Genomic DNA, 25025 nt, shown 5'->3' with positions numbered 1-25025 from the left:
GTCTGAAATGTTTCTTTCTCCATCCTCACAATTATCAACACAAATCTTGCACTTCGAAAGCTGCTTTGACACCGGCCCTCAATTCAACTAAATTAGAGGACACGGGTGTCTATGAGTTAAAGGCGTTTCCACTGTTGAGTCCAAAACCCTCATCCCAGTACACTTAGGCCCACATGAAGTAAAAAAAACAGGGCTCATCAGTAAACTGATAAGGGAGCAAAGTTTTAATTATGGCACTGCACTTACATTATTCATCTGAAAGCATTTCGTACATCTTCCTCCCAAACCAAAAAGACTCCCTGAGAAGTATATTCTTAAGCTGTCCTAACTTCCTCATCTACTCACTGGCTCTTGGAAAGATTTTTTTTCTACCAGAAATACCTATCATCTTACTTTAGTTACGTACTGTAGCTGCGATTCCAAATTGAAAGCTTGTCCCTTTAATTGCCTTCGACACTTACGGCTCAGCTCCCTGGAGGTGGGAGGGTTGACGCTGTCACAGCTGTCTGCACTATCACTGCTGGAAATGTCATCATCGGATTCCTTGGGTGAAGAACACAATGACGAACCATCCACCTCTTCAAATTTGCGCTTTATGCTGACAGCCATCTCCATTTCTTACCCTGTTGAAGAGAATGAGTACATGACTGGAAACTTCAATTCAGTTATTACTTTGAAAAAGGCACATACCACTGATCACCTCAGTCAACCTACATTCCTTTTTTATGAAACGAAGCAAAGCCTTGTGAAATGTACTCATTGTTTTGGTGTAGGAGACACAGCAGCCCATTTGCACACAGTACAATCTCGCAAATGACAAGGAGATACAGGAGCATAATCTGTTTTACAGATGTTGCTTTCGGAGTAAACATTGATGAGGCCATCAGGAATAACTCCTGCTACACTTAAATGACGTTGTAGGATCTATACAGCCACATAAGGGGGAAGAGAGGGCCTCAGTTCCATCTCACATTGGCTGTACCGCCTCCTACTGTGCAATATTCCTTCAGCACGGCACTGAAGTGTCAGTACTAATTCATCACTGATGCATTGAACAACAGAAAATGATTTCATCTAAATCAAATCAGAGGCAGATCCTGGACACTTTGGGTAACTTTCATGTAGTGCTGTTTAGCTTCAGTGCTCCTATCTGTGCAAACCCCTCACTTGAGTGGTTTCTCACTGACTGCTGCCAGGAGCATGAAATATTAACTTTCCAAATCATTTGTCCTCACCAAATCAAATCAGATGGTGTTTTTAAAAAAAAATCTACCAGTAAATGAGCTTTCCTGACAGATCATACAACACTGGGTCATTGGCTCGGATCTCATCCCAACCCCCGCACCAAATATATGGCAGAATCCTTGCTGGGGTACCTGGTTTTTCTCAGGTAGCAGCCCAGCCTAGGTCATTGGCAGGACCCCTCCCAGCAGCATGTTGAGCTCCTCATTGTGCATGGACAAACTAGAGGTGGTAAGCTATGATGCTCGTCTTCTGTTTGTCCTAGGCCACATTGCACACCAGCTCGAAACCCTGCGGTCAGGTACTGGAAGGTGGCAGCAGGGAAAGGGGGTGACCTAACCCCGACCCACTGGGCATAGTGCTTCTTGCATAGCAGGGAGTACATGCAGCTGATTAGGAACCAGAGTTCAGCTCGGGAGGAGCAGGTCTTGGCATGGGTGAGCCCTATTCCTCCAGTTTTACTGCAATTGGACATTCTTTCCTCCCCCTTAAAACCTTCCCTGACCACCAGGAGAATTACTCAGTACTAGCAAGTCACCTACTCGGATAACACCAAAAGTGGAGGTGTAGTGGACAGTGAAGGTTACCTTGGAGTACAACGGGATCTTGATCAGATGGGCCAAAAGGCTGAGGAGTGGCAGGTGGAATTTAATGTAAAAGGCATCTGGACGGGTACACGTATAGGAATGGTTTGGAGGGATATGGGCCAAATGCTAGCAAGTGGGACTAAATTTATTTAGGATAAATAATCATCCTGGACGAGTTGGATTGAAGGGTCTGTTTCTATGATGTACATCATTTTTTTCTCTTTCTCATGCATCTTCCATTTTCACTCCCACCCCCAAAATAAATCAGGAACTCTGTTCCATCTCACAGTATCAGCTAGGCTCAGAGTGGTACATCCTGCCAACCAGGAGGTTGCAGATTCCAGCCAAAATCCATGTAATTGAGGCTGACAATTCAGTGCATTTTACAGGGTGTGCTGCACTTTCAAAAATGACATTTTTTGACAAGACTTTAAACCAAGTTTGCTTATTCTGGCAGGATTAAGAGAGAGTGCATAACATATTTGAATGGGAGTCATCGTCCTGGTCAGTATTCAACTAAATATCATAAAACACAGCCAAACGGATTGTGATCACCACAACAATAATGAGATAAGTACCACCACTCTGCCTCAATGATGACACATCACTGGCTGGGCTGGCATTTATTGCTCATCCTAAATTGTCCTCAAGTAAGTGATGGTGAGCTTCCTTCTTGAACTGCTGCAGTCCTCAAGATGTAGGTACACCCACAGATTTTGTTAGGGAGGGAGTTCCAGGATTTTTATCCAGTGGGAGAGATATTTCCAAGTCAGAATGAAGTATGGTTTGGAGAGAAACTTCCAGGTGGTGGTATTCCTGTGTAGCTGCTGTCCTTGTCCTTTTAGATAGTAGAGATTATGGGTTTCAAAAGTTGCATTCAGCATCAGTGGGTACACACTGCTAAATGTTGGTGGTACAGAGACTGAATATTTGTGGATGTAGTGCTAGTCAAATGGGCTGCTTTGTCCTGAATGGTGTCAATCTTCTTGAGTGTCATTGGAGTTGCATTCATTCAGGCAAGTGGGAAGTGGTTTGTCACACTCCTGACCTGTGCTTTGTAGATGGCGGATCGGCATTGGGGAGTCAGGTGGTGAGTTACATGCTGCAGTATTGTGAGCCCCTGACCTGCTCTTGTAGCCACTATAATTATATGACTAGTCCAGGCCAGTTTCTAGTCAATAGTAATCCCCAATATGCTGACAGTGGAGGATTTAGTGATGGTAGTACCATTGAATGTTAAGAGTAACGGTTAGATTCTCTCTTGTTGGAGATAATTATTGCCTGGCACTTGTGCAGTGCAAATGTTACTTGCCACTTGTCAGCCAAAAGATAAATATTGTTCCAGTCTTGCTACATTTTAACATGGGACTGCTGTAGTATCTGAGGAACGTTATGACATGTGGTAAACCCCGCCACCCCCCCCCCCCCCCACCTTGCTAATTTAAATCAGCAACACAAGTGATTTACCCTGTGCAGTAAGCTGGAAAAATTCAAAAGGGCAAGAGCTATCCTAAAGTCACTATTTAAAGGAAAAAGTAACAAGTTTATTTTTAAAAGTCTAACAGAGAATAAATTAACTAACAACTAGTTACAACTCCTTTCTCTAACCTATGTTTTACTTCCCCTTCTACAATACTGGTCCGATAAAACTCCCGATTAAGATTTTACCAAAAAAATTCAAATTTCAAAACCAGGCAGCTATCGAATCTTCTCTTTGTATCTTCCTCGGTCTTCTTTTCTTCTTCTTCTTGGAAAAGATGTTTCACAGGTCTTTGATAGATAAAGGTACCTTTAAGAGAGCTGTGTTTGAGACAGTCTGTACACGCTGATTTCTCCCTCAACTGTTCAATTGGTTTTTGGGTTTTATGCCTCAAAGAATCAGATCATTTCATTAGTATTTTGACAATAAATTCAAACTTGATTGGTGTTTAGTATTTTGGGGCATAATTTAAACTGATTGGCTGATTTGAATTTGTTTTGTCTCATAGCAACCCAGATTCTGCTAGCTGCTGGATAATGTTACAGTGTAAATTTTCCAGTACTCTGTTCTTGCTAAGTCCTTCAGCTCTCAAAGGTACACTACCCCTTACACCTTCATAACACCCTCTTCCTTAAGAGGAAATGAACCATCATAATGAAAAGATGGCTTCATTTTTCTTTTCTACTCTTTAAACACATCACCATAACATACAGATAACTTTAATCTAAGTTCCCTTAACTTCTTCCCATATAGACAACATTGGATAAATACAAATCTCATCTAAATTTTCAGTTAAATCTGCGATAATGCTTCTGCACATTCTTATGACCCACAACATGTATGATTTTTAAATTAAAAGTCTGTAAGATATGACAAAATAATCTCATATTCTTGCCTTTAAAGCATTTTAAGAATGTAAGAGGATTGTGATGTTGTAAGGTCAGTACCAAACTCAATAGTTCTTTTTTGATTGTGGAGTATTTCTTCTGGCGGATATTGAACTTCATCGAAAAGTAACCCACTGGCAGTTCAATCCCATCCTCACTTCCTGTAACAGTACAGCTCCAACTCCTATGTCACTAGCATCGATGGAGACTTTGAAAAAGTTTGGTATAGCTAAAACTGGGTTGGTGGTTAATATTGCTTTCAAATGGCTGAATGCCTCCTGGCATTGTTCTGTCCACCGAAACTTTGTTCTTCTTCAGCAAATCAGTTAATGGTGCCATTACACTGCTGAAGTTTGGAACAAAGTTCTGATAGGAACCGCCGAGTCCCAAGAATTGAAGTACCTCTTTCTTTCAGGTTGGTCGTGGAAATTCCTCGATAGCCTTCGTCTTTGCGTTCTGTGGGGTCACCCTTCCATGACTGATATAGTGTCCCAAGAACGTCACTTCTGCTTTCGCAAATTCAGTTTTGTTTAAATTTATTACCAGGTTTGCTTCTTGTAGTCGTTCAAAGAGCTCTGCCAACTGTACCATGTGATCTTTCCAGGACTTAAAAAACACTACATCATCCAAATAGATTGCACAGTTTGTTAACCCAGCCACAACTCTGTTCATCAGTCTTTGGAATGTGGCGGGTGCATTTTCCTTCCAAAGGGTATCACTTTACATTGATATAGCCCATTTGGGGTTACAAATGCAGAAATTTCTTTCGCCGTCTCTGATAAAGGTACCTGCCGGTAATGACACATTAAGTCCAACTTGGTGGTGTAATGGCTCATCCAACTTTCTCGAGAATTTTCTAATCTGAATTGGATAGGAGTCCAATTTTGTAATGGCGTTGACCTTCCGATAGTCCACGCAGAATCATGGAGTCCTATCCGGTTTGGGAACTAAAACAATTGGCAAACTCCACTCACTCTGGCTCGGTTCGATGATATCCTCATTGAGCATGGCCTCCATCTCCTTCTGGACCTGTCTGGCTTTGAAACTATTAAGCCGCTAGGGGTGTTGTTTTGTCGGAGCAGTATTCCCTATGTCTACTTCATGTACAATAGCATTTGTCCTCTGATTCTTACATATGTCCTTATACTGCAGTAACAAATCTTTCAACTGCATTCTATGCTCCTGGGACAGATAGCTTACTAAGCTATCCCACTCCTCAAGGACTTCTTCATTTTTAATCTATTTTGAGGCACATCAAAATCCATATCATCTGGATTTGATTCCTCACTCTGCAGGGCAGTAACTTACACTCGTTTCTCCAGTTCTTTCTAGCATAATACAGTTTTAACATGTTCACATGACATACCAGAGACTTTTTTTCCTATCTGACATCTTTACTAAATAGTTCACTTGACTCAACTTTTTCTCAATTTGATAGGGACCACTAAACCTGGCTTTGAAGGGATCTCCTATCACTGGTAACAATACTAGCACGTTGTCCTCTCGGGAAAACATCAGAGTCTCAGAGCTTTTATCTGCCACCCTATTCATTCGATACTGTGCCCTCTTTCGGTGCTGTTTAGCTAACTCACCTACTTTATTTAATCTCTCCCTCACCTCCGATACATAATCCAAGTGTGAGATCTCTGACTTTGGTCCTGTCAATTTTTCTTTTATCAATTTCAAAAGACCTCTCACTTCATGCTCAAATATTAACTCGAAGGGAGTAAACATTTGGGGCCTCTCTAATGGCAATACGAATGGGATACCTTTATCCCAATCATTCGGGTAAATCTTGTCAGTATGCTCTCAACATGGTCTTCAAGGTCTGATGCCACCTTTCTAAAGCTCCCTGGGATTCAGGATAATATGCACTGGATTTAAACTGCTGTATACCGAAGCTATCCATAACCTCCTTAAAACAGCCTAGGAGTAAAATTTGACCCTTGGTCTGACTGAATCTCTCTGGGTAGCCCATACCGTGTGAAGAAAGCTACTAACTCCTCTACCACCCTTTTGCCTCGATACTCCATCATGGAATTGCTTCTGAAAATCTGGGAGACACATCCATTATGGTTAACAATTACTGGTTCCCACTTTTAGTTCGTGGGAGGGGACCGACACAATCAATTATAACCCACGGGAAAGGTTCTTCGAAGACGGGAATTAGTAACAAAGGTACTGGTTTTATGTGGCTTACCTACCTTTTGGCATATATGACACATACAGCAAAAGTTAACCACATCCTTGTGCGTTCCAGGCTAATAAAAAGATATTTTTATACTTTAGCCGAAGTCTTTCGAACCTGTAGGTGACATCCTACAAGTAGTTCATGTACTACCCATAACACCACCTACCTATATACTACCGAAAACACTACCGAATCTGGTACACTTTGGCCCATTTCTCCTCTGCACTAACCTGCCGTGATCTCCATTTCCGTCTTAGAATTCTATCTTTCAGATAATAACCCTCAGGAACATTCTCTGCCTCCTTTTCGGAGTACAAACCATATATACAGAGGAACCTTGATTATCCAAACAAGATGGACGGGCACAATTTTGTTCAGATAATCGATTATTTGCTTAATTGTTTCAATGCCTTTCCTCTGGGGCTCAGAGTTTTCTGTTAAGTTCACCCCCTGTTCAGGAGACTAGGCAGTAGCAAACCATGGGCGAGCCCTCGCCCCCATCCCGCCACGCCCCCCCCCTCCCCAAAAAACATGTACAACACCGCCTCCCCTTTCCCCCCAACCTTGTCTGCCTCCACCCCCTCTCCGGAGCAGCCGGACTGGACACCAACAAGACTGCCGCTGCTGCCTTTTTTTGGAGGGAGGGGTGAGTCTCCAAATAGTACACACATATACACACACACACCTTTTTACTGCAACTTTTTGACAGATTCCACCTTTGCCCTGTACAGGACAATGTTGGAGAGATTATCTGTAGAAGGGGGGTTTAGGGTACACCCCTGTGTAGAACTCCAGGGAAAGTGTGTGGGGAGAGTGAGAGAGTGAGAGAGTGTGAGAGAGAGAGAGAGAGAGAGAGAGAGAGATCAGTCATTTGGAGACGGTGTCTGGGCTCCCATTGATGTCCAGGACTGTTCTCGGCAGCATTTCAGTAAGTAGAGTTCACTTTTAATCACTGTAAACAAAAGTCGCGATCAGTGTTGGAAACACGTCTTTGATGTAATGTTCCTATCAGGACCTCGAAATCTCCTTCGGATAATCCAAAATTCAGATAATCCGGTATTCGGATAATCAAGGTTCCTCTGTATAGCATTTTGTCTTGCTGTTGCAAGTCCCTTAGCTTTTCAGGATTAAGCACTTTGCCTGTTCAGGTTTTTCCTGCACCATTACATCAAACAGGGTATCCGCTAACTGAACCTCAACTCTTTCATCTTTCTCTTTAGCTTTTGTTTCATGCTGTGACTTATGATAGTGGGATCTGGTTACTACACAGTCTGGGAAAATATCAGGATATTTCTCTTCACTCCTCAGTTCCCTGGTCTTCCTTGACCTTCTCCACAACAAAGGGGTGTCACTCCCACCTTGGATCCTGCCAAATCCTTCCTAAGGATAAAGTGAATTCCTGGAACTGGCACTCTATCACTCCCACTGGTACTCTCCCAGTCTTGAGTTGGCATTCCAACCTGATCTTACATAGGGGAACACTAAATTTCAGTCCACCTGTACCAAAGATTACCACATTCTCGGGTAACAGATCAGAAAGAGTACATATTCGCTCATCCCTTATTATCAGCGACTGGTTAGATCCTGTATCTCTCAAAATTATAACCTCTTGCCCTTCTCCCCACAGAAGTGAATTCTTTGTAAAGATCAGTTACTAACTCCATACGCAACCCCTGCCTAGACTGTGCACTCCCCTGCAGCTCCTCGGTTCTTTTTGGGGTCTCCTTTATTATCTTCACTAATGCCACTGGCGTCGCTTCATTTACCACACCTTTTTCCACAGTGCCTTTCTTTAATGACCAGCACTGTGAGTTTACATATCCCACTCTATCACAGTGGTAACACCTGAGGCCTTTCACTTCCTTTCCATCCTCTTGAGCATCTTTGACCTGTGGTAAACATTTACCAGTGCTCTCTCCTCTTTGTTTCGTAATGTAGGATCTGCCTTTCTCCCAACTTCTATCCCTCACAGGATGAAATTCTGGCCGGAATCTTCTCTTATGCACTAAGATGTATTCATCTGCTAAATCTGCTACCCTTTTCACTTCCTGAACTTCCTATTCCTCCACGTGAATTCCTACCATCTCTGGAAGTGAGTTTTTAAACTCCAACAGAACAATGTCTCTTAGAGCCTCATAAGGTCCTATTTATTTTTAAAGCATGCACCCATCTATCAAAATGACCATGTTTAATTCTTTCAAACTCAACATAAGTGTGACCTGGTTCTTCATTATGTTACTGAACTGCTGTCTATATGCATCTGGTACCAATTTATAAGCACTTAAAATAGCCTGTTTAACTTCTTCATAATCTCTTGACCCCTCATCTGACAGTGCGGCAAATACCTCACTACCACTTTAGTCTGAACTAGCATTACCCATACATCTTCAGACCACTCCATCTTGCCTTGCCAATTTTTTAAAATGAAGAAGGCTTCAACATCTTTCTCATCAAAATATGGCAGTTTTGACATATTTGTATACATCGCTACCTTCTCTTTTAATCTCCATCCTGTTAACCTGACTTTGCTGACTAAGTCGCAACTTCAAATTCAAATTCTGTCTTTTTGTCTCTCCCTTTCTTCTGTCTCTCTCTTTGCTCAGCTAAGAACCTCTCTCTCTTTCTTCATCTCCTAATTCCATTTTCCTCAATTATAATTTAAGTTTTTCTACTTCTACTGCACTTGTCTGTTTTTCTGATACGAAATGTTTGAGTAATTCCCTTACAATTTCAGCTTTATTTTTGTCCTTGGTAAAACCCAAATCTAACTTGTTTGCTAATTCTAAAAGTATGGCCTTTTTCGTTCCTCCTAAACTTTCTTGGCAAATTTGAGAATCATCTTCAAACCCCAGAACCTCTTTCGCAATTTTAAGAGCCATTTCTCTCACTTTTAAATTTAATCAACCAAAAGGCACCAAAATTAAACAAATTGTCTCACCTACGTTTTATTTAAAGATCTAGGATGCTAACCTGCAAGTATTTAAATCTGCAGGAACTTTTCATGTCCCCAAATCTATTCAAATCTGTTTAAACCAGTTTAAATCTCAGACGAAATCTCCCAAAAATTATGACATGGGTAAAACCTTCCCCCCACAGCTAATTTACACCAGCAACACAAATGATTTACCCCGTGCAGTAATCTGTGAAAGATCGAGAGGCCAAGAACTATGCCAAAGTCACTATTTAAAAAAAGGTTGTTACTTTTTCCTTTAAAGTCTAACAGAGAATAAATTAACTAACAACTATATACAACTCCTTTCTCTAACCTATCTTTTACTTTCCCCTTCTACAATACTGGTCCAATAAAACCCCCGATTAAGATTTTAACAAAAAAATTCAAATTTCAAAACCAGGCAGCTGTCAAATCTTCTTTGTATTTTCCTCTGTCTTCTTTTCTTCTTCCTCTTTGGAATTATGTTTCACAAGTAGCTAATAGATGAAGGTACCATTAAGAGAGCGGTGTTTCAGGCAGTCTGTACACGCTGGTGGCTAGGCAGTTCTCCCTCAACTGTTCAATTGTTTTTTTTTTGGTTTTATACCCCAAAGTATCAGATTGTTTCATTAGTGTTAATATTGTCAAAATCCTAAATTCAAACTTGATTAGAGTTTGGTATTTTGGGGCATAACTTAAATTGATTGGCCGAATTTGGATTTGTTTTGTCTTATAGCAATCCAGGTACTGCTAGCTGCTGGACCAAATGTTACATTGTAAATTCTCCAGCACTCTTGCTAAGTCCTTCAACTCTCTAAAAAGGTACAGTACCCCTTACACCTGCATAACAGGAATCACAAATCGTGCTGAACATGGTCGCTGATGATTGCACAGTCCCACTTCCGACCTTATGATAAGAGGTCATTGATGAAGCAGCTGAAGATGGTTGGGCCAAGGATACTACCCTGAGGAGCTTCTGCAAAGATGTCCTGGAGCTGAGATGACTCACCAACAACCAGAACTATATTTTGTGCAATGTTTATGAGGTTCCCCCATGCCGACTCTCATGGACTCCAGTTTTGCTAGGATTCCTTGATATCACACTTGGTCAAACATGACCTTGAATGTCGAGTATAGTCAATCTGCCCTCACATCAGAGGCCCTGTTGGAACCCAAACTGGGCATCAGTGAGCAGCTGCTGCTTTATGGCACTGTTGATGACACCCACCATCACTTTACAGCTAATCACAAGTGAACTGATGGGGTGGTAATTGGCTGCATTGGATTTGGCCTGACTGAACAGGAAATATCTGGGCATGTTTCGGATAGTACTGGGTAGATGCCGGTGTTGTAGTTGTACTGCAACAATTTGGCTAGAGGCATGGCAGTTCTGGAGCACAAGTCTTCTATAGTATTGCTGGAATATTGTTAGGGCCCATAGCCTTGGCTTATCCAATGCTTCCTGAATGCCTAGTATTGAATTGCTAGATCTGTTCAAAATCAATGCTGTTTACCACACAGTGATAGCGCCACACAGCACTACATCCTCAATGTAAAGACAGGATGTTGCCTCCATAAGAAATGCATGGTGGTCACTACAATTGACGCTGCCATGGACAAATGCGACAGAAGACAGATTACAGAGGATGAGGTCAAGTATGCTTTTCCCTCTTATTGGTTCCCTTGTCACCCTCAGCACATCCAAATGGCACTTAACATGGAATACCAATGATTCATATTTTGGGCTGGAAGGAGGCAGTACATGGTGAGTGGCACAGTGGCTCAGTGGTTAGCACTGCTGCCTCACAGTACCAGAGTCCCAGGTTAGATTCCAGCCTCAGGTGACTGTGTGGAGTTTGCACATTCTGCCCATGTTTGCGTGGGTTTCCTCCAGGTGCTCCGGTTTCCTCCCACAGTCCAAAGATGTGCAGGTTAGGTGAATTGGCCATGCTAAATTGCCCATAGTGCGAGGTGTATTAGTCAGAGGGAAATGGTTCTGGGTAAGTTACTATTCGGAGGGTCGGTGTGGACTGGTTGGGCCGAAGGGCCTGTTTCCACACTGTAGGGAATCTAATCTAATCTAACCCGCATGAGGTTTCTTTGTCCATGTTTGACCCAATGTTACAATGCTTCACAAGGTCTGAAAGCAGTGCTGAGGATTCTTAAGGAAATTCCTCCAAGTACCACTGTGCCACCACCTTTGCCCCATCTGTCCTACCAATGGGACAGGAAATACCCAGGGAAAGTGATAATGGTGTCTGTAAACTATGATTCCATGAGTATGACTATGTCAAGCAACAGATTGACTAGTCTGTGCGACAACTCTCCCAATTTTGGCACTAGTCCTCAGATGTTAGTAAGGATGACTTTGCAGGGTTACAGAGTTGTTTCTGCCATTTATAATTCCAGTGCCTCAGTTGATATCAAGTGGACCATCCAGTTTCATTACTTTCTTTGCACCTTAAGCCATTTAGGTGCCATTTCAGAAAGTAGTTTAAAGTGAACCAAATTGCTGAGTCTGGAGTCCCATGTCGGTCAGAGCAAATAAGTTTCCTTCTTTATAAAGGACATTAGTAGACCAGATGGGTTTTTACAACAACTGATAATTTAAAGTTTCAATGATGACCAAGATTTATTAGATTTTGTTTTACTCAAATTCCACCATTTTCCATGGTGCAATTCAAATCCAGGTCCCCTGAGCATGACCTGGGCTTCTTGATTACTAACCCAGTGACAAACTGGATTTTGTCTGTTTGACCCTAGTCAATGTGTGGTCCCAGTGGCATCATCCCGAAGATCGGCATATTGTTGGATTGTGCGGGCTTTCCCTTCTCACCAATGTCCTTTATCTTCTGGATTTGTCATTGTCTATCAACCTCGAGTGATTGGAATGCTGGCAGCTTCAGTTGTGACCTTGAATTGTTCTGCCAGGCAATGAAGGCTGCTCTTGTCTGTCCAGGAGATCACATATTTGAGCATCATTTTCATTAATTTTGTGGGCGGCACGGTGGCACAGTGGTTAGCACTGTTGCCTCACAGCGCCTGAAGACCCGGGTTCAATTCCCGACTCAGGCGACTGACTGTGTGGAGTTTGCACGTTCTCCCCGTGTCTGCGTGGGTTTCCTCCGGGGGCTCCGGTTTCCTCCCACAGTCCAAAGATGTGCGGGTCAGGTGAATTGGCCATGCTAAATTGCCCGTAGTGTTAGGTAGGGGGTAATGTAGGGGTATGGGTGGGTTTCGCTTCGGCGGGTCGGTGTGGACTTGTTGGGCCGAAGGGCCTGTTTCCACACTGTAAGTCTAATCTAATCCTGATGACAGTGATGATCGAGCCCAAATGGTTGGGCACAAGTCTACAGCGCAGTTGACTTTATTTGATCTGAAGATTTTCTTGATCGTGTGTGATTGGCACTTGAAACTCCTTCCTTCTCTTAGGTGGTTTAGGGCTGATCTATCTCCTCTTGAACATATGGGCCTTGTGATGTCTGGTGCTAAGTAATACTTCATATGGATTGAAAAGGTTGACAGCCTGTCCAGCAGGTGTTTTTTTTTAATTTAGTGGTGAGATAAGGGCTTTGTCAGCTGGCCAGTATTTATTATCCATCCTTAGTTGTCCTTGGGAAAAAGTGGTGGTGAGCTGCAGTTCCTTGACCTACAATGCTCTTAAGCAAGGAAATTCCTGAATTTTGACCAAGCAACAGCGAAGGAACAGCAATATATTTCCAATTCAGCGTAATAAGTCCCCCGACATGGAGTAAGTATGCGATACAGACATCAATAACTTTGGCATGAATAATTATTTAGTCAAGGAAACGCCACTGCTTTGATCTAAGACATGAATCTGTATTTGCCCTTCTACTAGAAGAGGATGCTGGTTATAATGAGGCCAAGCTAAGAACACTGTCAGCAGAATACCATTTGCATTGGCTGTTCTCCACAGTTGTGCTCCAAACCTTGGAATCATGGTGAGCCCTGGCATTACAGTCCCCCTATAGGATTATTTTTCTTTGTCTGGGAGAGCAGGGGGGACTTAAAAAGGTCACAATAAAGCTTTCCCTTAACATATTCATTGGAGTCAGATTGGGGCATAAGCATCAAAATGACAGTGGCACATTGGTTACAACTGAACTGTACATGAAGTATCATTAGTCCTTCATTAGATACACTGTTAGAGCTCCCAAATCCTATTCCAGGTGAAAAAAACCCAACTCTGTAGACATGAAGTTTGCTGTTAGTCTACCCTTTCCAACAGACAGTGTATCCTCCAAGTACATTAGATTTCCCTGGAGGGTGACAATGTCAATTTGATTGTCTTGGTGGGTTGGGATAGGATCACATTTTTTCCTTCTGCAGCTACTGTAAATCAAACGAACTCAGCAAGTCTGGCAGCACCAGTGGAAAGAAACCAAAGTTAACATTTCAGGTTCAGTGACCCTTCCACAGAACAGACCTGAAAATGTCAACTGATTTTTTTATTCCACTGGTGCTGCCAGACATGCTGAGCTTTTCCAGCAATTTTGTTTTTTGGTTCAAATCTTTGCCTTTCTGGACAGCCACTTGTTAGAACAATCATGGATAATCTCACATCTCAAACTTAAAGAGCTTTCTTTCTTTAAGCAGAAAATGGCAGACCAGCCAATGGGACAGCCCGTTTTTTAAAAAAGCCATTTGAAAATAAGAGGCCACCCTCCCCATTCAGCATAAACAGAGGGTCTCCTGAAGTGGACTGCTCAGTCACAGATGCTGCTGTCTAAACACACCTCTGTGCAAATTCTTGACTCGAAATTCCCAAGGTTCACAGCCCTGCTAATGCTCCATCTCCATGGGACTTGGCAAAAGGATCCTAGTAGGAGTCTGTACATGACTGCATTAAACATAGGCACCTTGGGATGTTGTCATTTTCAACACAATCTTGATGTGTTTATAAATGGATTTCAGTGGTGTAACAAGCCACAATGACCAGGACCACTGTTTCACTGCAGCCTTGAAGCTACGTAGGCAATCATGGCTGTTGTGATGGCAGAGCTACAGTTTCCAGCAGGGGTTAGCCACTAATGCAATGAGGCAGCACAGCACTGTGACATTCTCAAATTTTCATGCATAGACTTTCCAGCAAGTGGTAACTGGATAGCAAGTTAGAAGTAACCTGTAGGTAAGGGTGCCAATCACTTTTTTTAAAAAGGAATCATTTTCATGCGATTGCCTGTCACCCAGTGATCATTGGAATTGTTCTGTACCCCAAATCAACACAAAAACAAGGTTGTTTTGGTTTACCTAATGGGAGTTTAGAAATATGCCAAGGCAGTCAGTGTTTTGTTCCCTTTTTGGCTAAGCCTTGGAAGTATTTTACTTCTTACAGTACAAATGTGATAAGATCCAGCTTTCAACCTTGATTTTCTTTGGAAGAGTTTACAATGTCAAAAAAAAGGCTTTTAAATTGCTGAATATTTTTCCTTTTATTTGATCTTTAAGCACACATTTGGACTGATTTTTGATTTTCTTGGCAAGAAAAGGTGTTTGCAAGGTTTGTGAAGGTTTGTAGCTCAGGTTGAGGTTTAGGGTGTGGGTTTGCTCGCTGAGCTGCAGGTTTGATATCCAGACGTTTCATTACCTGGCTCGGTAACATCATCAGTGGTGACCTCCAAGTGAAACGAAGCTGTTGTCTCCTGCTTTCTATTTATATCTTTCTCCTGGATGGGGTTCCTGGGGTTTGTGGTGATGTCATTTCCTGTTCATTTTCTGAGGGGTTGATAGATGGCATCTAGATCTAAGTGTTTGTTTGTGGCATTGTGGTTGGAGTGCCGGGCCTCTAGGAATTCTCTGGCATGTCTTTGCTTAGCCTGTCCCAGGACAGATGTGTTGTCCCAGTCGAAATGGTGGTTTTGTTTCATCCATGTGTAGGGCTACAAGGGAGAGAGGGTCATATCTTTTTGTGGCTAGCTGGTGTTCGTGTATCCTGGTGACTAACTTTCTTCCTGTTTGTCCTACGTAATGTTTGTGGCAGTCCTTGCAGGGAATTTTGTGCAAGAAAAGGTGTGCAACTTTCAACTGAATCTCAAAGAAACTGGAACAGAATGCAGTTAGTAAAGTGAGATAATACTGCACATATATCAGCACCAATGAAAAGGGAAATGGATGTGGGGTGGCAACAAAGCAGATAAGTTAGCTTGCCCAGGGAACAGTGCAACTCTGTTCATTCCACCAATTAAATAATCGGTATTGGGGTCAATCTACACCTTAAGGATAATTCAATAAACTGGACAAGTTATCAAACTAAACTCCCAGATAGAAACTTCTGTCCTGGCATAGTGAATACAGACAACATGGCTGCCACTTTTCTCCCCAACCACCACAATGGGATAACCTTGTTATTCAGAGAATGGTCTCTGATCAGGCTCCATGCTCACTGTTGCAATTAATACTGAAGTAAACTTATTTTCTCCATTACAGGTTTAATAGTTGCTGATACAAAAGGAGTCTTTATAACTCAGTAGTTCAGCAACATGACTACTATATGGAACACCAGCAAACTCAGATTTTCTGTAAGATTAATTTTCCTTCATGTTTGTCCTTATGTTCTTCAGCATCGGCAGCTTTCACATTTTATTTTTGGCTGACACACTAATGAACCAATCTGTTTCCTCTCTTCACTTGATGTGTCCTTAGGCATCTGCTCCAAACAGATGTTATTAGCTTTGTGATGTAATGAATGGGTGCACCTAGCAACCAGCTCATATGCTTCTCCACACCAGTTGTGATGTGTTCTATGCTTAAAGGCCACTTCAGAATTTAGTGTTGAATACAGATTTAATAATTACATTCAGCAGATCTAAGGCTCAAACTTTGATTGGTTTAGGTGATTTGGATTCCCAGCATCTCATAACTTGATCAATAACTGACAGTGGAAGGGAAGATGTATTCCATTAGTCAAAACAGAAGCTATAGAGCTGGGCCTTCAGTCTAGCTGCCTGTTATCAACTTCAGTCAGCCACAAGGGAAGGCAATGACTCTAAATTCATTGTAAGAAAACTCTTAAGAATTGGCTACAAAATGCCTTCTGAAAAAAACTACAGGTTTAATTTCCTATTGATTAGGACTTGTAGGTGCAATGTATTACAGCTAATAAGCACCACCTATATCATCTGAAATTATTATGGAATTGATTTGGCTTCGAAACGTGATGTGGCTGATCACCTTCGGAATTTTTTTTCCTCCCTCTTTCTGCAATCCAGTCTTGAGCCTGTAAAAGATGTTGTGGTGGGGGGCAGTGAGGTGGGAGTAATATACTTTTGCGTTCAAATAGGGAGCTGCTGGTGAATCAGGAAATTTTAAGCATTCTTGCAGATGGATTGTCATTGCTGTATCGGTGCAGACAATACTGAGAAACACTCGATCCTTTCATCAGTGGCCAATATTCCATTAATGCAGTGCTGTCTAGTAGAAACCACTGACAAGTCAGAGGTGTATTAGGGGTGACATTTTAACCCCATGAACTAACTCAGTAAAACATCTCATTACAGGTAGGTGTATTTCATGTGTACCCTTATTCCAGAAACCACCTACCATTCAGTAATAAAAAAAATTACACACACAAATGGACAAAATCACTTGTTTGTTTCATCATATATTTTAACCAAAAACTGAGGTCATAGTTTACATATACTCTGGGGAAAAAAAAAGAGTACAGAGATCAACAGTAGTGTCTATTATTGAATTTTTATTTGCGATGGGAATGTGTAATTATTCCAAACTATATTTCCAACTAGCTGCACTTTGATGCATTGGGCAACATTTGATTTAATTCTCAATTCAACTAATCTGTGAAATCAAATGAAAGGGGATAAAGGATCAGAACTAATGTGTGGCATGGAATAACAAATTCCTTTGGCTGCTTCCATCAGCCTCCAGTGTTTCTATTAATGTCCCCCAAATACTGAGGCCTATCCTGGAGCACATCTTCACTGTTGCAGGTCAAATAAAGAGGGAGTAAACCTTGTACAAGTGCTGTAAAGCTCATTCTACTTATACATCATTTAACAGTAGCTGGTTGCAGTACGTCAGGAGAGAGAGCTACCCTCAGGCCACTGGTGTTGGGCAAAAGCACCTGTAGATGAAGATGTTCATTAGATAAAATTTCAGGCACAAATTGATCAAGAATCCTCTATATAAACATTGCACAAGTTCACAGAAAAAAAATCCAGTAATTTAACAGTCTCGGTTCTGTATTATCAGAGTGAAACAGCATGTCATCGTTACCTTCAAAAACAAGGTTGAAGAAACTTTGAATCACAAGTGACCTCAAAACACACTCCTCCCCCAACGCAACCCAGTTCACAAACATGCTTTCAAGAGAAAGGCATGGGAGAAAGCAGGTTTTTCAACTCTGTTTTCCTATCAGCCATGATTAAATGGCAGCCCATTCAAATGGGCCGAATGGCCTAATTTCTGCTGCTGTCTTATGGTCTTAGAGTGGAGCTTTATCTTGACAGTACCCCTTGTGATGAAGGTTTGTTACAAGTTGTTGTAAAGCACCCCACCTCCCAAGCAATGAGTAGCCTAATGCAAATTTAAAATCCCTCAAACCCCCCAGCATAATTAACAATTCTTTGGGGTGTACAAGGAGCTTTCTATAAAATGTTTGGTTTCACTTTGCTTCCCAAAAACAGGAATGGAATTTCAATACTCCAGTTTGAAGATTCAAACCAATCCGAGGATTGACAAAAGGTAGTGTGTTCCTGTACAAGTAGTTTCCTTTTCTGCAGAAATTCACTTCAGCATAATTAACAGCATAATTATGTCATGGATGCTACTCTGAAATCACTAGTGTAGAGTGGAAGCAGACATCAGGTTAGGAGGAGAGGGAGGTTCAGCTACTACACTGGAGAGCTGCATTTGATAATCTACAACTATGCACTACAGGTTAAAAGAGTGTTACAACACTGGAAAAAGTGAATGCCTTTCTCTGGAATAAAGAGCCAGCAGTCTATGAGTGCATGTGGATCATCCCAGCCCAGAGATACGGAGAACTATCCAACCATGCTAGTAGCAATATTAGCCTAAAGCACAGAAAGAAACAAACAGTTTCAGGAATCATTGTTCCATTCAGCCCTTAGCCTCTTGAATTATCTGGGAGAAATTCGTATTTGTGGTCTTTATCTGACTTAAGTGCATTTCAATAGACTTAGATATTAGATGGAGTCTCTTAACAGTCCTTGAATTGGGTAGTGCTGTTTTCTATTTTGAGCCTTTTGTATTGGCAAGGCAAATAGTTCTATGCCTTTAACATGGAAATCAGTGCAACATCTGAGAAGCAGGTCGACCTTCTGAACCAACGTTCTCAACAAAAAAAGGAAACAAAAAATTATTTTTAAAAAGTTAAAAAGGTAACCAGGAAAATGAAGTCCCACAGATTTCCCAAGCAATCAAGGGAGAGCCACGCACATAAAGGCTCCCATAGCCATGATGATCCCAATAGTATCACAGCCAATACCCTGGCAGTAGAATTGGAGTTTAATTTATTGTCACGTGTATTGAGGTACAGTGAAAAGCTAGGTCTTGCGAGCAGTACAGGCAGATCACAGTTAAATAGCATAGATAAGTAAATAATAGATAAACAGCAAAAACACAGGTACAGGCAAATTCTAAGAGTTTGAGAGTCCATTCAGTATTCTAACAGCAGTAGGGTAGAAACTGTTTCAAAACTGGCTGGTGCGTGTTCAGGCTTCTGTACCTTCTCCCCGATGGTAGAGGTTGTAGAAAAACATTACCAGGGTGGGATGGATATTTGAGAATGCTGGCAGCCTTTCCCTGACAGCAGGGCTGGTAGATGGATTCTATAGATGGGAGGTTGGTCTTTGTGATTGTCCAGGCCGAGTTCACCACTCTCTGTAACCGTCTCCAATCTTGAATGGTACAGTTGCCACACCAGGTAGTGATACATCCAGACAGAATGCTCTCGATGGCACATCTATAAAAAGTTGACAAGGGTATTCACTGTCATGCCAAATTTTCCTCAGCTGCCTGAGGAAGGAGAGGTTGTTCTGCCTTTGTAACCAGTGTGTCCACATGAAGAGTCCAAGCAAGCTTGTTGTTGATGACCACTCCCAGGAGCTTGACACTAACACCACAGAGGTGGAACTTGTGGAATGTGTAGGGGGGGCATGAGTAACATCCCGCCAAAAGTCAATAATGAGTTCCTTCGTTTTGCTGGATTTGAGAGCGAGGTTGTCCTCAATGCACCATTTTTCCAGGTCTTCCACCTCCTGTCTGTAGTCTGTTTCGTCGCTATCTGAGATTCAACCAACTATGGTGGTGTCATCAGCGAACTTGTAAATGGCATTAGTCTGGTATTTGGTGATGCAGTCATGGGTATACAGTGAGTACAGTCGGGGACTGAGTACGCACCCCTTGGGGGCTCCAGTGTTGAGTGTTAATAAGGATGAAATATTGTGCTCAGTCTTCACTGATTGTGGCCTGTGGGTCAGGAAACTGAGGATCCAGTTACAGAGAGTGGAGCGTGGTCCGAGATCACTAAGTTTAGTAATCAGTCTCGAGGGGATAATAGTGTTGAAGGCTGAACTGCAGTCAATGAGTAGGATTCTTATGTAGCTGTTCTTGGTGTCAAGATGCTCTAGGGAGGAGTGAAGGGTAAGTGATATGGCATCTGACGTGGATCTGTTGGTCCACGTCCAATAGGTTGGGTTTATTGTGTAAAAGCATAGATCAGGGAATTGACCCACCACATTAAGCACTGCACAGCATTTGTTATTCCTCTTTCCCCTAAGAGAGGCCTCACCCTCTTATCCTGTCAGATGAGATACCACTTGGAAGACTGGGCACCTTTATATATGAATGCTAAAGGTGCCTAATTTAGCAGTCATTGTTTAGTTGGTACCACCCTTGCTTCCAGTTAAGAAAATTGTAGATTCAAGTCAGACTGCAGAATATAGACAGCTGATCTTAGTGCAGTGCTGGAGGAATGCAATGTTTAATCTAAGGTCCTGTCTGCTCTCTCAGGGGGATGCAAAAGATTCAATGGCACTACTAGAAGTGCATGCAAGTTGTCCTCTAGCCATTTAATCCTAAAAAAAAGAGTTTCTGGTTTTCATCAGATCAGTTTGTGGGAGCTTGCAGTATGTAGATAGGCCGCTGCATTTCAAATGAAATTTTTTTAAAAAATTTATTTCTGCAGCCATGCTTTGCACAAGTTACTTAAAAATGTAATGAAGGATAACAGGTATGAGCAACTTTGAATCACAACAGTGACTAGTGCCATCAAAACGCACCCCTCCCCCAAAGTAACCCAGTTCACAAACAACAATATTGTACTTGTATAAAAAGGGGATTGGAGGTCTCTATTTTCTGGGGTTGTTAGATTTCATTTAGCTGCTCATTCTAAATGTAGGCCATTTACCAGACATGAGACAGTTATTGCAAAATTGAAGATCAATCCAAAAAGTAGACATTAAGCAATACACAAACCTACAGAGTGAACTGTTAAGTGAGATATCATTACAAATTGTTTCAGAGTGTACTGGATTACTGATCCCTAGTTCATTTTTGCTTGCAAAATTGGTAAATAGTTTTTCCATTCTCATTTCCTGGGCATCCCAACTGGCCTCCTGACCCATTCCATTTTTAGCAATTGTTTTGATACAACCAACTGACTTGCTAGGCCACTTTAGAGGGCACGCGAAGAGTGCGATGCTGGAAAAGCACAGCCAGTCAGGCAGCATCAGAGGAGCAGGAGAGTCAACATACCTGACATCATCCCTTCATGCTTTAGAGGGCAATTAAGAACAAACCAATTACCTTGCTATGGTTATGCAGTCACATTTCATCCAGAACAATTAAGGACAACAGGTATCTTTCCATAAAAAGGAAAGAAAATAACCAGTTGGATAGCAGCTTTAAAAAGGGCAACAATTACATTGGATCAATTTCTATTACAGCACACACCCAACTGGAGCTTTGACTTTGAAAGTCCCCTTTGCACTTACAGCTATTAAGGACAGTAAGATGAGAGATCAGGACTCTTGAGGAGTCCTGAACAGTGACAAGGCAGATGGTATTATCAGGTAACAGGTGAAGTCTGTGTAACATATTTCTTTGATAAACAGATGGGGTATGATGCAGTGACAATTGCTGGTGTCTCACCAGCAGATAGTTTAATGTGCAGAGTAGGACGTCATAATTAAACTGTTTCAATAGTTGGGCATCTTTCAATGAAGAGTTTAAATTGTTTGTTGCATTGAGTCAGAGGGGTTGTGTAAAATTTTGTCACTTGGCCCTCCTCAATAATTCCCCAAAAATCAAGATTTGGCTAAAGTTTTTCCATGCCCACAAAATCCAAATTCCCTTTTCCTAATTACATCTTCGGGTAGAGCAATATCAAGGGCTGTGTATAGTTTACAGATGCAACCAGGTTGGAGGGCACAGGATAAATTAGACCAGGATAAAAATCCAACTTAGTCCCCATTCAAAAGTAATTCAATCCTTACTGTTAAGGATTTAATAAAAGTGTAAGATATAGGGTTAAAAAATTGGGCAGAATAAGGGAAAAGGTGTTGCTTCTGCAAAAGCTTACATTATAAAATTAGGCTACGCATACCAATACTAAACAGTGAGAAGCGAAAACAGGTAGAATTATCTATGACTAATAGGGCAGAGCAACTGTGTGGTGGGATGTACCAGTAACAGGAGAATAGTGTGCCAGTCGCAGGAAGGATGTGGCCAACAGATGGAATTTAGTTTGGCAAGATGATCGCACGAAGATAGCAAACTATGACAGGATAGTCACATATAAAGGAATGAGATAAATAAGAGTAAGGGGTGACAGGCTTAGAATAATGGGAGGAGTAAACAGAGGCAGAGAGAAGATAGACAAAGGTGGAGTGAAGCTAGAGCTTGTGATGGCTATGCGCTACAGCAAAAGTAACCAATGGGGTAAAAGGGGAGAACCGAGAGATGCAGCTGAACTGCATAAATCAGAATGTAACCGTCAGATCGGGGTGCTTACTCATTAGGCATCCGTTCTTGCAAGTACGTATCAATAAAATTCGCTACTTCAGAATTTGACTCGGACTGAAATTTATTAATGTGCGAGTTTTGTTTCTCACGAAAAGAAAAACTTATGTTCACATTCATAGTTTAAATTGTTAAATGTGTTTAAAGTTTGTGAGAAGATTTGTAGCTCAGGTGCTCGTTGTTGTGGTTCTGTTCGCCGAGCTGGGAATTTGTGTTGCAGACGTTTCGTCCCCTGTCTAGGTGACATCCTCAGTGCTTGGGAGCCTCCTGTGAAGTGCTTCTGTGATGTTTCCTCCAGCATTTATAGTAGTTTGTCTCTGCTACTTCTGGTTGTCAGTTCCGGCTGTCCGCTGCTGGGTCCAGGTCGATGTGCTTATTGATTGAATCAATGGATGAGTGCCATGCCTCTAGGAATTCCCTGGCTGTTCTCTGTTTGGCTTGTCCTATAATAGTAGTGTTGTCCCAGTCGAATTCATGTTGCTTGTCATCTACGTGTGTGGCTACTAAGGATAGCTGGTTGTGTCGTTTTGTGACTAGTTGGTGTTCATGGATGCGGATCGTTCGTTGTCTTCCTGTTTGTCCTATGTCGTGTTTTGTGCAGTCCTTGCATGGGATTTTGTACACTACGTTGGTTTTGCTCATGCTGGGTATCAGTCCTTTGTCCTGGTGAGTTGTTGTCTAAGAGTGACTATTGGTTTGTGTGCTGTTATGAGTCCTAGTGGTCGCAGTAGTCTGGCTGTCAGTTCGAAAATGCTCTTGATGTATGGTAACATGGCTAGTCCTTTAGATTGCGGTATGTCCTTAATCTGTTATCTTTCCCTTAGACATCTGTTGATGAAATTGTGCGGGTATCCGTTTTTGGTGAATACATTGTAGAGGTGTCCTTCTTCCTCTTTTTGCAGTTCTGGTGTACTGCAGTGTGTTGTGGCCCTTTTGAACAGTGTCTTGATGCAACTTCTTTTGTGTGTGTTGGGGCGGTTATATTCGTAGTTCAGGACTTGGTCTGTGTGTGTGGCTTTCCTGTAAACCTTTGTGGTGAATTTTCCGTTCGGTGTTCTCTGTACCATCACGTCTAGGAATGGGAGTTGGTTGTCCTTTTCTTCCTCTCTAGTGAACCGGATTCCTGCGAGTGTGGCGTTGATGATCTAGTGTGTGTTCTCTATTTCTGTGTTTTTAATAATTACAAAGGTGTCATCCACATATCTGACCCAGAGTTTGGATTGAATTTGCGGCAAGACTGTTTGTTCTAATCTTTGCATTACCACTTCTGCTATGAGTCCAGAGATGGGTGAGCCCATGGGTGTGCTGTTGATTTGTTCATATATTTGGTTGTTGAATGTGAAGTGTGTTGTGAGGCACAGGTCCAGTAGTTTGAGAGATGCTAAGACAAGCCAGGAAATGGGAATCCTGTGCCAACCACCTATGCGCCACATACGAATAACTCTGGTTCCTCCATGAACGTCGAAAGAATCGAATCCTTCCACCATGTGTCAGATACAGACCACCAGTCAACAACCCACAAGCCAGGGACATAGCCAGACAGAACAGATTCAGGATGATCCAGGGAATGATTACAGATGCTCACAACAGACTTCACAAATACAGACAAGAAATTGCGCACCAAAAATCGTTAATTTCAAAAACCACCAATCAGGAATGGACCCGGACCATAGAACAGGTCGTCACCATAGGACAGAACAGGACCACACACTGCAAAAAAAAACACTAAAAGAAAAATTGGTCAAACTAACACACAACAGAGAGAACACCACAACACACACCTGGGTTAGAACCTCTCCCACAGACAGCTCACAGACACGGAAAGAACAATACTGGCCAAGGGACTCAACTACAAGCACAGGGACGCCAAGACAGCAGACTTCCTAGCAGCACTTGAACGCACACTCAGGAACAATGGACTGACAGAAGAGACACAACAAACAGTGAGACAAAGTATTGTACCTCTGATAACAAGGAAAAGACAAACACATAACCTCAACACCAAGGAGAGGGAAGCACTAAAATCACTAAGAAACGATAAGAACGTAATCATACTACCAGCAGACAAAGGCAGAATGACGGTCATCCTAGACAAAGCAGAGTACATCCAAAAAGCACAACAACTACTTGCAGATACCAACACCTACCAAAAGAGGGACCCCACCCCACAGCTCACCAATAGGATAAACAACACACTGAGGAACCTACAAAAAAAAAGACAGATAACCAGGTTCGACCTACAAAGAATGAAACCTGAAAGCAACAACACCCCCAGATTCTAAGGACTACCTAAAGTGCACAAACCAGACATCCCACTCAGACCCATAGTATCACTACCAGGGACACCATCACACAAACTGGCTAAAGAACTACAGCAGAAACTGAAACACCTGATCAGCGGATCCAGACACACATGGGCAGCACGGTGGCACAGTGGTTAGCACTGCTGCCTCACAGCGCCTGAGACCCAGGTTCAATTCCCGACTCAGGCGACTGACCGTGTGGAGTTTGCACATTCTCCCCGTGTCTGCGTGGGTGCTCCGGTTTCCTCCCACAGTCCAAAGATGTGCGGGTCAGGTGAATTGGCCATGCTAAAATTGCCCGTAGTGTTAAGTAAGGGGTAAATGTAGGGGTATGGGTGGGTTGCGCTTCGGCGGGTCGGTGTGGACTTGTTGGGCCGAAG

At 42.2% G+C, this 25025-nt stretch overlaps 1 protein-coding gene across 2 annotated transcripts in view; it reads right to left on the bottom strand.

Moving 5' to 3' along the window:
* The window catches only part of LOC132805858 (cysteine/serine-rich nuclear protein 2-like), a 75229-nt gene that overhangs the window by 24482 nt on the left and 25722 nt on the right, over positions 1-25025 (bottom strand). For both annotated transcript variants that reach the window (XM_060821174.1, XM_060821175.1), the window contains exon 2: positions 462-623. In XM_060821174.1, the coding sequence (XP_060677157.1) occupies positions 462-615 (154 nt within the window). In that variant the 5' untranslated portion in view covers positions 616-623. The remainder of the gene's footprint in view (positions 1-461; positions 624-25025) is intronic.

Source organism: Hemiscyllium ocellatum, chromosome X (genome assembly GCF_020745735.1).
Source record: "Hemiscyllium ocellatum isolate sHemOce1 chromosome X, sHemOce1.pat.X.cur, whole genome shotgun sequence".
Lineage (NCBI taxonomy): Eukaryota > Metazoa > Chordata > Chondrichthyes > Orectolobiformes > Hemiscylliidae > Hemiscyllium > Hemiscyllium ocellatum.
This window is presented reverse-complemented; position numbering and strand designations above follow the sequence as displayed.